General features: G+C 65.3%; 1 protein-coding gene across 6 annotated transcripts in view; it reads right to left on the bottom strand.

Moving 5' to 3' along the window:
- The window catches only part of KCNT1 (potassium sodium-activated channel subfamily T member 1), a 64,334-nt gene extending 51,431 nt beyond the window's left edge, over positions 1 to 12,903 (bottom strand). For 3 of the 6 annotated variants that reach the window (XR_014842571.1, XM_085019979.1, XM_003353710.5), the window contains exon 1: positions 10,339 to 10,551. Coding sequence is in view for 3 of the 6 variants with exons in the window: in XM_085019979.1 (XP_084876105.1) it covers positions 10,339 to 10,448 (110 nt within the window). In the remaining 3 variants the exon portion in view is untranslated. Of the gene's footprint in view, positions 1 to 10,338; positions 10,552 to 12,752 lie in introns of those variants that run through there. The other 3 variants (XM_085019992.1, XM_085020007.1, XM_085020014.1) reach the window with 3 other exon arrangements.
- Between the last annotated feature and the right edge of the window lie 2 nt (positions 12,904 to 12,905).

Raw genomic sequence — 12,905 nt, 5'->3', positions numbered from 1 at the left:
CCAAGACCCCTTCTCAGACCCTCAGGCTCCTGGGCGCTGGAAGGGGCAGTGACCAGGAGGCTTAAGAGGCCTCATCTGTGGCCTCCTGGCAGTGGGGCGTGGGCAGCAGCTCGGGTCTGATCAGAAGCTGGAAGGGTGTGTCAGCGGCGGAGGGCAGTGTCCCCTGGGCCCCCAGCTGCCTTTCTGTGGTATCACCAGCACTTGGGCCGCACAGACCTCTGCCCCCAGTGCCTGACTTAGAGAACCAACAGCGGCGGATGGGGGAATGGAGCCAGGCCAGGTAAGCTGGGGGGTCCCTGGTGGATCTGCCGCCTTTGAGGGCCCAGACACCTGTCTTCTGGGCTCTTGCACCTTTCCTGCCTGCTCCCCACATCCAGGTGAGTTCTGGCTGCACGTCCCCTCACACAGCAGGGCTCCCGGTTCCCAGCCTCCTGGGCAGCAGCCCCCTGAATACTCCGGACATCGCATCAGGACCTCTGCCCTCCAAATCAGAGCCTCGCTGGCCACCCCTCATGCCCTGTCACAACATGGTGGCACTTGACCCAGCAGAGCAGCTGCATGTCCGTGACCTGAGTGCCCTGGGAACGCTCATTTCCATGGCACAGATAGGCAGGATGGCAGCCTGGGCCACCAGCACACTTGGGAGACTCAGGTCAGGACCCAGGGCTCCCGACCCCACCCTGCCCCGGGCTCCTGGTCCTCGGGCATCCCCCCGGCCTTCTAGGTGGGTGCTGCTGCTCAGACTGCCCGGGGTGGGCCCTGTGGGGAGGCAGCAGTTTTCTCCCTGCAGCCTCCCACTAGGGTGAGCCCTCACCCGGGGAGGGTGGCACATCAGCTGTGACCTGTTGGTGGTGGAGCCGGGAATGGGCCTCCTGGGCACCGTCTAGGCCACTCCAGGACAGCAGACAAGGTGGGCAGAGGGAGTTCCCCACCCTGTCAGGCCTGTCCCCCTAAGAGACAGGAGATGGAGGACGCAGAGCCCGGCTCAGCCTCTGGACAGGTGCAGGGATCTGCTGACCACGCCCAGCCACTCACCTGGAGCAGGAGGTCCACGGGGGCGGGGGACCCTATGGCTCCCTCCTCTCTCTGCTCAAGGCCCGAACGGCAGGCCTGTTCCCTGAGCCCCAAGTGAGAGCCTGACCCATGCCCCCAGCCCCCGACAAGCAGCAGGCAGGTGTCAGTGCCGCATCCCACAGCCGTCGGGAGTTGCTCACGGACCGTCCCGGGCTGAAGCTGCGAGTGGCAGCGTGGGCCCAACACGCCCGCACGTGCCGTTCTCCAGGGTCACAGGGTCAGCCCCGAGGATCTGGCAGCATTTGAAAAATAACATTTTCCTAATTGCATCAGCGTGGCTGCATGTTTTTCCTTAGTCACAAGCTGGCTCAGCGGGGAGAGGTGCCGGCGGGTGGGGGAACCACGTGGCCAGAGGCCGGGGGCTTCATCTTCTCGGTTTTGCCCCTTTCTTGCCCAAAGCCTCTTTTGGTGGCAGAACCCCAAGCGACCCCTCCACCCCGGGCCTGGGTGCCTCTGACCCCTCCCCACTTTAGCTGGGTTTTCCTTCAAGGCCCAGGCATGGCAGGGCCCGGGGACACGCTCAGAGTAGCCCTGTTTGCTTCTGGGGGTCGGGGTGGGGAGGGAAGTCGGAGGGCTGGGTCCCTGCCCCCAAGGTGTGGCCTAGGGGATGCTGCTGGAGGGAGCACTGGGTGGGGACAGACATCCACAGCCCGCGCCCCCCACTCTGCCTCGTTGTCCCCGCAGGGGTGAGAGCCCACAGGAATTGGACTGTTTGTTGTGCTGGCCGAGGGCCAGGGCCCCAGCGTCTCCTGGAAAGGCTCCCGCTGTAGGAGGGAGGTGGCTGAACAGCCGCTCCCTGTGTCGAGGGGGTCTGGTTGAGGCCTCCCCCTGCCCAAAGGCTGTCACTAGGAGCTCTGGGGCTCGCGGGGGTGGGGGTAAGATGGGGCGACAGCGTGGCCCTGGCTCAGCCGCCTGGACTCAGGGGCCCACTGCACAGTCTTTGTTGCCTGTGCCACTCCCTCCCCCTGTGTGACCCCAGGGGACCAGGGAGGAAGTCTGGGACCCCCAAACCTTGCCCGTTATCTCTTCTCTGCGTGATGGCCAGTTTCGGTAAGACCTCCGTGCTTTGGGGGCATAAGGAAAGTGTCCACCTTTCCGTCCCTCGGGACAAGGCCTGGAGCCTCGTCCGTGGGACTCTTGCTCTCCGGAGCCAGGGCAGAGCAGCCCCACCCAGGCAAGGCCCTGGGGACTCATGGGCTCCCCAGGGAGCCACCGAGGGTCCTGCTGACTGAGTGGAGCTCAGTCCTGCCCCGTTAGTCCATGCTGGGTGGCCCCAGGGAACTCCCTCTCCCTCTCTGAGCCTGTCTCCTCAGCTGGAAACAGATATCCTGATGGCTTCTGTCTTCACCAGGTGATTGTAAAGCTGTGAAGAGGCGGCGAGGCGGAGGGATCTGGTGTGGTGATGGCACACGAGAGTGTAATTCGTCCTCGGCTTACCCAGCAGCCTGGCCACAGTCTGGGGGACAAAGGCCCTGACCCCAAGCGTCAGGTTCCTGGGATGGTCGGCACCCCATCACGCCCTCCCCAGGTCAGCCAGAGCCCCTCTGGGGAGCTCAGACTCCCAGTTTGGGGACGCTGACCTATGGGACCCAGCCAGGGCGGCCAAGGAGGAGAAAGGGGGCCCACGCCCGCACACAGGGCAGGAAGTCACCCCGTGGCTGGCGCACATGTGCTCACACCCTGACCCCCAGGGCCCAGGGGAGAGAGCGCGGGGCCGCAGCCCGAGGACCAGCGCTGTGTGTGCAGGGTGGCGGCGCCGAGCCCTCAGGACCCCCAGGCAGTCAGAACTCCGATGGGAGGGAGGAGCCCTGGGCTCACGCAGCCCAGGAAGAGGCTGGAGGGTGGGGGGCTTGACTCCCGTTCACCACCAGCCGTGCTGCCCCTGGCTGGCTGAGGGGAACCCCCCTGGGGGCCAGCACTTCTGCGTCCCTTCCCTGCCACCCCGGCCCCGTGGTGGTCAGAGAGTCAAGGACGACGGAGGGAAGTAAAGTCGTCAGAAACCTGCTTCTCCGGCCAAAGGCACCAGGCCCCCGGGTCCTATGGGCAAGTTCTGCCCCGCCAGATGGTGCCAAAGCCCAGAGAGCATGGATGCACGCTCGACTTCCGGGGCCGGTCCATCCCGTGGCCAACACCCGATGCAGAGGCACCCGCCTGGACGGGCGGTGCCCTCCCTGGGGACCCTGGGCACAGACCTTCTCAGTGGAGTGGTGGTAGGCGGCATTCCGCAATGCGTCATGACCACAGCGCCCCGACGCCGCCCAGGACGGGCCAAAGGAAAGGGCCAGGTGCGCCCTCACGCTGAGGCGACAAAGCGGAAAATCCCACCGCTCTTGGGAGCAGATGCAGAACAAAGGCTTTTTCTGCAAAACCCATTAATAGATTAGATCCAGAGGGAAACACTCCTGATGAACAAGAGCAAACAATCCAGGCGACGAGGAGATCCCCGCAGCGTCCCCACAGGCTGGGAACACAGCCTGCCCGGGACGGGCTCCCGCCGCGACGAAGGGGAGCGTGAGAGCACGAGGAAGGGATGGCGCTCGCCGTCCACAGCCAGCATCACCACTCGCCTAGAGGCCCCAGGAAACCCACGGGAACCCCTTAGGAGAAGTGAGAGCTGGACTGCCCGTCAGCGCAGCGGAAACGAATCTGACTGGGAACCGTGAGGACGTGGCTTCGATGCCGGGCCTCCCCCAGCGGGTGACGGCTCCAGCATTGCCGTGAGCTGGGGTGAAGGTCGCAGACACGGCTCAGATCTGGTGTTGCTGCGGCTGCGGTGCAGGCCGGCAGCTATAGCTCTGATCCGACTCCCAGCCTGGGAACCTCCGTATGCCGCGGGTGCGGCCCTAAAAAGCAAAAAAAAAAAAGAAAGAAAAAAAAAGAAACGAGAGCTGCCATGTGGACAGCTGTGCCAACTCAGGAACCGGAGCCCCACTCAGCGCCTGCCTACAGGGCCACGCGCAGAAGCTGTCCCGGGTTCCCTGGCGGCTGCCACTAGAGGCCGGAAGGTGTCGTGTTCCCAGGCCTCAACAGTCCCCTCTCAGGACAAGGGGGCGAAGGGAACTGGTCCCGTCCACGGGCGGGGTCATTTTCTCAGAACCTGACGCACTGTCTCCAAAGCCCACACTGAAGAGCAAAAGGGCACAGCAGCCTGGACGGGCGCGCAGGGACCACGGAGAAGTGCCGGGCCTCGCTCACAGTCAGGGCCGGTGCACAGCCCGCGGAGGGTCTCCGGGGCGCAGGCGAGAACGAAAGCACAGCGCAGCAGGCGGGGGTCCGGGAGGCGAGTCGGAGGCCGAGGGGGCTCTCAGCACCTGAGTGGCAGCTCTCATTTTTTTCTTTTTTTGCTTTTTAGGGCCGTACCTGTGGCATATAGAGGTTCCCAGGCGAGGGGTCGAATCAGAGCTGTCGCTCACGGATGTCCCCAGTGTGCTGTGTGGTGGGGACGGGGTCCCCCATTTCCCTGATGGGGGAACACAGGCCCCAAGAACTGCAGTGACTCAGCCACCTGGGCAGGGCCAGTGCTGGTGCCCAGGTGCTCTTGGCAGCTGCGCCACTGGCCGCGTGCCTTCCGACAGCTCAGGTGAGACCCCGCCTGACGTCCCCAAGCCGAGGAGGAGACTGGAGGAGAAGCAGGGCAAAGACGCGTGGGGTCCAGAGGGCCTCTTGTCTGACACACAGAACCACGCGGCACGTGGGAGGGATGCACAACTGCTTCCACGTTAGAACGAGACACGTCTGTTCAGAGACGCACGGATGGAAGAGACCAGCAATAGAAACCACTGTCCGGTCAGCGTCAGGGCGCCCACAAGTGACAGAAGAGACAGACTGGCTGGAGGAGGCCAAGGACTGACGGGCGGTGGGGCAAAGAAGATTAAAAAAAAAAATCAACCGACACGCACGTGAAAGGCTTCCTGCCTCCGCCGTCCCTGGGGAGACGGCTCAGTGACTTCTGTATCAGGGCAGTGCCCGAAGCCAAGCCTCCGCCCGGGACACCCCCTGCCTGTGCCAAGGACACTGGGCACAGACCCCCCGCCTCGATGGCCTGGACACCCACGAGGCAGGACAGTGCTGGGCTGTCAACACGGCGTCCCAGTCAGCCATGGAGACACAGCTCTGCAAGTGAAAAACCCTTTCAAAGGAACCCGTTTGGGTGAAAAACTCAGTACCACTTGCTCCGAGAAAACCTCGGCAACACGGAGCTCTCTCCGGGCGCCTGGCCCCCACACCGGGTGCGCAGGCTGTCCCCACCTCATGGTGCAGCTCGGGGGACGGCTGGAGGCTGAGGGCCGTGTCCCGTCCTCGGGGCTGCCCGAGGAGAGCACGTCGAGCGACACTTGTTACTGGACGTGAGAAGCGCCAGGGACCACCTGCCCCCCAAGCATCACAGGCTGCAGCCGCAGCTCCAGCCCTTGTCCCGGCCTGTCCCTGAGTGGCCATGTGACATCCCGGGAACATGGCCCTTCTCCCCACAGGGCTCCTCTGGGAGCCCAGACCGCTTGTCAGGCTCAGGCGACCATCCTGGGGTCGGAGGGCGGCTGGGGCCACTCCTTTGGCTGAAGGACATGGTTCCTTTTCTCAGATGCCTTCCTTTCTCTCCTTTTGTCTTTTTAGGACCACATCTGCTGCACATGGAGGGTCCCAGGCGAGGGGTCACACCGGAGCTGCAGCTGCCGGCCTCCACCACCGCCACAGCAACGGGGGGTCCCAGCTGCATCTGTGACCTACAGCACAGCTCGCGGCAACGCCAGATCCTTCACCCACCGAGCGAAGATCGAACCCGTGTCCTCATGGATACCAGTTGGGTTCATTGCGGCTGAGCCACGACAGAAACTCCCTAAGACACGTTCTTCAATGGATCACACTTGGTTCAAAATTTCCAAGGAGCCTGGAGAACCACGCGTACCAGAGGGGTGGGGCTGTGTGCACGTGTGCATGCGAGTGCATGCATCGTGCATGTGGGTGTGTATGTGTGCACGTGTCCCTGCCTGGCGTCCAGGGAAGTCCTGCAGAGCCGGGGCCGGCGGGCACTGGGCTCGGTGCCCAGGCGAGTGGAAAGCTGCCCTGTCGCCCAGAGCAGGAAAGCTAAGTGCTTCCTTTGCACCGTAATTAAAAAGCCAGAGCTGTTCAGGCTGCCCAGCCTTGGGGAAGGGGCTTTGGGGGCTTCGTGTCAGCACTGCCGTGGATGGCTGCTCACCACCGTCTCTGAGATGCATCAGGGTTCAAAGTGAGAGCTCAGGGTGCCTCACTGAGCCACCCTTGAGCTGGAGGACCGTCAGAACAGACACAGCAGCTTTCCGTGGGCACGAAGCAAGAGCCGAGGGGCTGGGAAAAGGGGCTGGGTATGGTACGGACACAGGACCTGGGGCGTGGCCGTGGGGTCCACCCCCACCCCGGCCTTCCCCGTCCAAGATGCGGAGGGAGGCAGAGGCTGTGGAGCTTGTGGCTCCCACCCTGTCGGGCCGCCCGCCTGGCTCTGGCCTGCCTCTGGGGGGCGCGCCCCTGTGCCACACACCTCCTTCCCCTGAGGGGGATGCAGGGCGCCTGGGGCGCTCTGTGCCAGAACACGAGTCCATGCCAGACCGCAGGCCCAGCACTTGCTCCCTGGGTGCCCGCCCCATGGCCCGACGCCCCATGGTTGGGAGGGGCCGGGGGGCCGGGGGACTGTGCTCAGGCCTGGGCCGAGCTAAGGTGGGGGTGGGGGGGCCCACCTGGAGGCAGAAAGCTGCCCTGCCTGTCCCTTCCCACGGCTGCAGGAGCACTGCCATGTCCCTGCTCAGCCCCAGGCCCCAAGGGCAGGCATGGCCTGCAGAGGCGCTCTGGGCCTTACCTGGCAGCCGAGGCCCAAGCCCGTCCACGCGAGACTTCTTACCCCCCGGATCACTCAACGAAGAACCTCTCACACCCCTGAGAATCCGGTGGCCCTGGCCGGCTCCCCTGCCCTTCGTCCCCTGACATCTGCCAACGCCTCCAGGCTCACCTCTGCCCCCAACACCGCCGGCCATGCGGGGTGAAATTCTGCATTCACCTGGCACCTGGGGCCTCTGCCCCTGGCTTGAGACCTTGAGCTCTTCCTAAGGGCACACAGCTGCCGAGGGGCATCCAGCACGGCCTCGGGCCCTGCCGCAGGGTCTCTGAAAAAATCCCCGAGAGCTCAGGGGGGTCTACCCGATGGCGGGGAGCTGTCCTCCGGGCAGAAGGAGGCCTTCTGGTCACGCCACTGTCAATGCCCGGGGCAGCATCCCAGGCCTGAAAGGCTGGCACCGCAGGGGGGCCTCCCTGTCCACGCAGGACAAGCTGGCCACAGCCAGAGCGACTGCACAGGGCCCCTGGACACGCCCGATGAGAAGTCCAAACTGCAGAGCAGACCTCGTGGGAAAGGCCTTTCCAGAACCCCAGCCCGGAGCTGGCCGACGGGCCGTGCCTCGTCCTCTGAAAACATTTCAAACTCGCCATCACCTATTCTGGGCCTCGCTTCTGGTCCAGGGCCCCCCCCCGCCCGAGTTCCGTAGGAGGAGAAGGTTCTGGTGAACACAGATGGCCTGGCCACACGCAAGCCGGGAGAGTTCCCGCGACTCCTTTAAAACTGCCACGTGACCAGGTGCTGTTCCCGGGCCTGCGCGCAGCCGCGGCTCTGCCCAAAGGCTCCACCGGCTCCAAACCCAGCAGCAGACACGGCGGGGGCCCCCGAGAAGCCTGAGCACGCGCGTGCGGCTGCGCTTTGCAGTTCAGATGAACCCTGGCTTGTTTGGAGAAGGGGCGCGGAACACTGTCTTCTGGGGGCAGCATTGGGGCGCAGCTGCAAACCCCCACAGCCTGGGGGACCCAAGGAGAGGCCTCAGAGGAGAGAGAGTCCCCGATTCAGCCATGGAGCCGAGAAGAGCAGAAGCTGTGCCAGGAAAGCAGGACCCCTGCCTGCCACACCAGGGTCCTCCCAGAGCCTAATCAAGACGCCGACACACGGGCAGGCTGGGACACCTACGCGGATGGTGCACAGACGGGCACACTCAGAGGCCGTGGCAGGGGAGGATGCAGTGACACCCAGGGACCCTCGTGCAGACACAAGCAGAGTGCACGGGCACCGCTACCCAGTCCGCTTCTCACTCACCTCTGTCCCCGCGAGCTGCTGCGGTGGCCACGCCGCCAAGGGCAGACCCTCCAGCCCCAGACCAGGAAGCCGGCCCTCTTGCCGGCTGGGGCTGGGCTGCACCTCGGGCCCTCTGAACCCTTTCCCACGGCCTGGGCCACTTCCTGCTGCCCTGCAGGCATCACTCCCTAATATGGGCCTGAAGGGCTGACCGGGACCTCCGGCCAGGCACTGACCTTGTCAGGATGCCAGCCCTGGAACAGTGCCCTCTGCCGTCAGGGCCCAGAGGGTCCCATGCTGGCGCTGGAGGGGCAGGGCTCTGGGGGGCCCGGTTCTGATGGGAAGGCCGCAGGAACCTGGCCTGCAGAGCTCCCCCCGCCTGGACCCTCGTTCGCCTACCAGGGGTCTTCCTTCCCGGAGCTGAAGCCCACCTCCCTGAGCCTCCAGCCATGGCCTTGGCTGTCCCCGCCCCCTGCCCAGCCAAGCTTCTCCCTCACTCAGTCTCCCCTGCCCTGGAGGTGGGGGGGTCCACCCAGCCTGCCCTTCCTGGGGGCCCCACCCAGCCTGCCCAGCCTTGGCAGCCCCTCCGGATGTGCCTGTGGCCTGACAGCATATCCTGCAGGCACAGAGCCAGCGCTGGCCAGGGGGAGAAGCACTGTCCCGGAGAGATGGTGGCGCCTGGGGAGACTGGGCCCATCAGGCTCCGACCTGAGGACACGGGCCCCACCTCGCCCAGAGCAGGCGGCCATATGGGGCAGGAGCGCTTGGAGATGGCTCAGCAGAAAGACGTCTGGCACCCCTCCGAACAGGGAGCGGGCAGAGAGACCGCAATGTCACAAGACCCCTCTCGGGGTCACTTTGTGCTTGATGGACGTCAGGTGGTTGACCTCTCAGAGTGGCCCTGGAGGTCCAGGCTGTGCCCACTTCACAGGGTTAAACCTGCTCCCCAAGGACACCACCCTGGGGGGCCTCTCAGAGCACCTGCTTCTCACCCCAAGCTGGGGGCCCAGGACTCCATGGGTGCCAGGCTGGGGCTGTCCCTGCAGAGGGATCATGCTGCCCCTTGATGTGTGGCTGGAAGTGCCCCCTCCTGATCTTGGTCCTTCACCAGAGACAGCCCTTAAAGATCGTTCGTCCACCCCTCATTTGAGAAGCGGGCCGCCGAGTCCCACAAGGAAAGAGCTGCAGGGCCCGGCCTCGAACCCAGGCATCCATCCCCCCTCTGGCCTTGGGCAGCCGACTGAGTGGGACCCAGAGGCCAGGGCCAGGTTCCACCAGGTGGGGAGGGTTGCACAGGGCAGTGGCTGTGGGTGTCCTTGCATCTGGATCCTGGCACAGGGTAAGGGGCAGCCGCTGCCCTGTGCTACCTGTGTGTGCCCGTCCCCTGGGGCTGGTGGCAGGGGGAGGGCCCTGAGGACAGGCCCTGGGGCAAAGCCCCACTGGAACTGTCACCCCTCTGCCTTTTCTGAGATCCCTCCCAGTGGTAGGCCTTTTGTGCCAGGCATCTGGATAGGCAGGAGCTGCCTGGCACATGGGACACTGTGCCAGGCCACCTGGAAGCCCCTATCAGTTGTCTCTCTCCTCACACACATAGACAAAGACTGACCCTGAGAGAGAAGTGACCAGCTGAGACTGACCAAGCCACTGGACTGCAGGACTCCCGGCCTCCACCTGACAGCTCCACTGCTGCCCACACCTGAACCAGGGCTCTTCCTAGAGGCTGCCCTTGAAAACCTTCTGCCAGGGGTACCTTTGCCCCTGTGCTGCCACCCCATGGGCCCTCCCCCGCGCCTGACGGGGGTGGGGGGGAAGGCCTGTTCTGCACCGGGTCGCTCTGAGACTCGAGGGCACCCCAGCATCCTACCCCAGGGTTTGCGCCTGGGAGGGGTGCTTGGAGCCCCGAGTCTAAAAACGGCTGTGCTCTGGCCACCTTTCACTAAGGCTGCAGACAGATGGGCACTAGCCCGGCACCTGCTGGTCATCTGAGCAAGTGCCCCCTTGCTGCGACAGGGTCCTGAGGGGCACCCCTGTTCCCCAAGCTCCCTAGCCGTTCAGGGTTCTGGGGAGGGGGTAAGCCTAGGACATGGGGGATTCGAGGATGAGAGGCTCTGGGGGCTGGGGGTGCTGGGGGTGGCACCAGCGGGGTCCCTCCACCCGGGGGAGGGCGCGGCAGACCGTACCTGGGGGAGCATCGGCCGTCGTCAAACACGAAGGTCCGGTTGGCGTGGCCCCCGCCACGCGCCCCCCTGTAAACGCCCGTCAGGCTGCGCGCCCCATCCGGGAGCGGCATTGGGCTGGCGGCGGCGGCGGCTCCAACTCGGAGCCGAAGGACAAAGGACTCCGGAGCGACAGGCGGCCTCTCCCCGTCGCCGGGCTCTCAGGCACTTTTCTCCGATTAAGGCGCAAGTGAAGAAGCGCCTGTGCCCGGTCGGTCCCGGCGCCTGCGCGCGCGCGCCCCCTGCCGGCCGAGCCGGGAATCGGGCTGGGGACGGGGCGGGGGTCCTCCCGCTTGGCGCCTGGAACCCGCTCCCCCACGACGCTCGCTCGGAGCCCCTGCAATCTGAGAAAAAGCACGGAGGCTCTTTAAAGGCTAGAAAACCCAAATAGCGCCGCCGGAGGAAGAGCTCCATAGCGGGAAGGGCTCGGTCCCACCTCCCACCGATGCCTCTGAGGTGGGGGGTGGGCAGAAGCTCCTGGCTTTTCCTATTTAAGGAGCGCAAGCACTGGGCAGGGCCCCCGCACCCTCGCTCTGGCCTAGCTCTGAGCTGCAGATCAACACCTGACCCGCCCTATCTCTCGGCGACACACTCCTGCAGAGACCTGCTGTCACACCTGGGAGGCCTGCTGGGCCTGGAGCGGGAAGGGTGGTCTTGACCCCTGGTAGCTGCCACCTGCTGCCCGCCCTGCACCCCCCGTGGGAGCACCCTGCAAACTGGCAGTGAGGAGGGCCTGCACCCTGCTGCAGCTCAGCGACCCAAAGGAGGGCGCCCTGGAAGCAGAGGCATCTGCTGGAAAACCCAGTGCTTGGCTACACCAGGGCAGGTGCTCACACGGGCACCCTGGCTCGGGTGCCCTCATGCGGGTAGAACCTCTGTTCTGTCTGTTCTGCGCCCAGGAGCACCTGCCCGTCTGCGGTGCTGCCCCGACACAGAGACAGAAAGGCTGACCAGAGAAGCGCTGGGGGTCAGACAGAGGAGAGGGGCCGGAGCAGAGCCCGCATCACCCACACAGCTTCTCCCAGGGTGCGGGGGTCAGGGCAGGGGCTGCCAGGGCAGAGTGGGCCCAGCTGATCTGAGGGTGGGTGGAGGGGACTCTGGTCCCAACAACCGCCGCCACTCTCCTGAGGGCCTGTCCCTGCTCATGTCCAGAAGACAGCAAGCTGAGCACGGATGCCTTTCTAGTGGGGAAGCCGCTTGGCAGACGCATGACACACCCAAAATCCCCAAAAGGTGGGCAACTGGCACCCCCCCCCCCGGCTCACCGGGGCCTCACATGGGGCTTTCCCGCCTCCTCCTGAGGGCACACTCTGCTGCGGGGTCCCCAGCCGCTCCCCCAGCACTCCTGCCGGTGCGCGTCCGCCTTGCAGGCCCTTCGCGGTCCTCCCAACTGAAATCAAGTCTTCGCACCCCCTCTCCTGCCCGCGGGGGCCCAACTCCTTGAAAGAGGGGGGTCTCCCCTTTCCTCTTCCTCCCTCCTGTCATTTACTGCCCCACAAAGACGGGTCGGTAGCATCTTCCTCCTGGACATCTGGGGACATGAGCACTGGTCTGGAGCCACTCACACTGTGCACGGAGAGGAGGCAGGATGACGTTCTTAGGGAGCCCCCCCCCCAACCTGCTGGAGATGGGGGCTCCGTGGAGTGAGGCTGGGGGGTAGGGGAAGGAAGAGCAGGAAGTGGAGACCTGGGTGAGAGCAGAGCCGGGCCGAGCCACGCGCCAAGGGCTGCACCCAGGGCGGGTGCGGGCAGGCAGGGAGCCGCTGCTGCCGCCCCCCGGGGGCAGGAAGGTCCCCCCCACCCCCAGCCTTCGGGCAAGCCAGGGCGTTGGGGAAGGGACAGAGCGGGTGGGTGGGACCAGGAGGCAGGGCCGGGAGGTGTCCGGACGCCTCCTGGCTCCGGGGTGGGTGGTGGCTCTCATCTTAAGCTCAGGCAGAGCACCTGCCCTTCCCGCACCAGGAGCCCCCAATTCGGGGGAGAACAGGCCACGGGAACTTTGGACCCTCAGAGGCAGGTGGGTGCCCTCTGCTCATCCTTCACCTACCCGAGTCCCATGGATCTTGGCTGACCGGCCTCCCCGGTCCCATCTACGTCCCCCTACCTGGGACTCATCATCTCTGGGAGGGCCCCATGTTCTTCCTGAACCTTCCTCTCCTCCTGCCACACCTGTAGAGCTCCCCCGCCCCTCTGCCCTCAGGTAAGACGGACTCCCGCCACAGCGCGGGTCCTCCTTGTCCACCAGGCCCCCGTGCCAGCCCAGAGAACCGCCCGTACTGGTGCTGTTTTCTGCCTGAGATGCTGCCCAGCTTAGTTCCGAAAACCCCTTCACCCCGAGGACCCCTTCTGGCCCCTCCCTGCACAGATCCGTCAGGTACTCACCCTCCCCCCCTTACATCCTGAGATCTTGCGACAGCGCCCGGCTGGGGGCTGACACCCGGGGGCGCCCGCAGCCGTGAGGGGGACGGGACGCCTCGGGCCCCTACCCTGGCGGAACTTTCTGGCAACGTCTTAGCAGGAGGGCACACGGGCGTG

The sequence above is a fragment of the Sus scrofa genome, chromosome 1 (assembly GCF_054392235.1).
Source record: "Sus scrofa isolate SSC_HxYL_T2T_F1_AM1 chromosome 1, Sscrofa_HxYL_maternal_Yorkshire_Landrace_v2.0, whole genome shotgun sequence".
NCBI lineage: Eukaryota > Metazoa > Chordata > Mammalia > Artiodactyla > Suidae > Sus > Sus scrofa.
The sequence above is the reverse complement of the archived record's forward strand: the minus strand, read 5'-3'. Positions and strand labels throughout refer to the sequence as shown.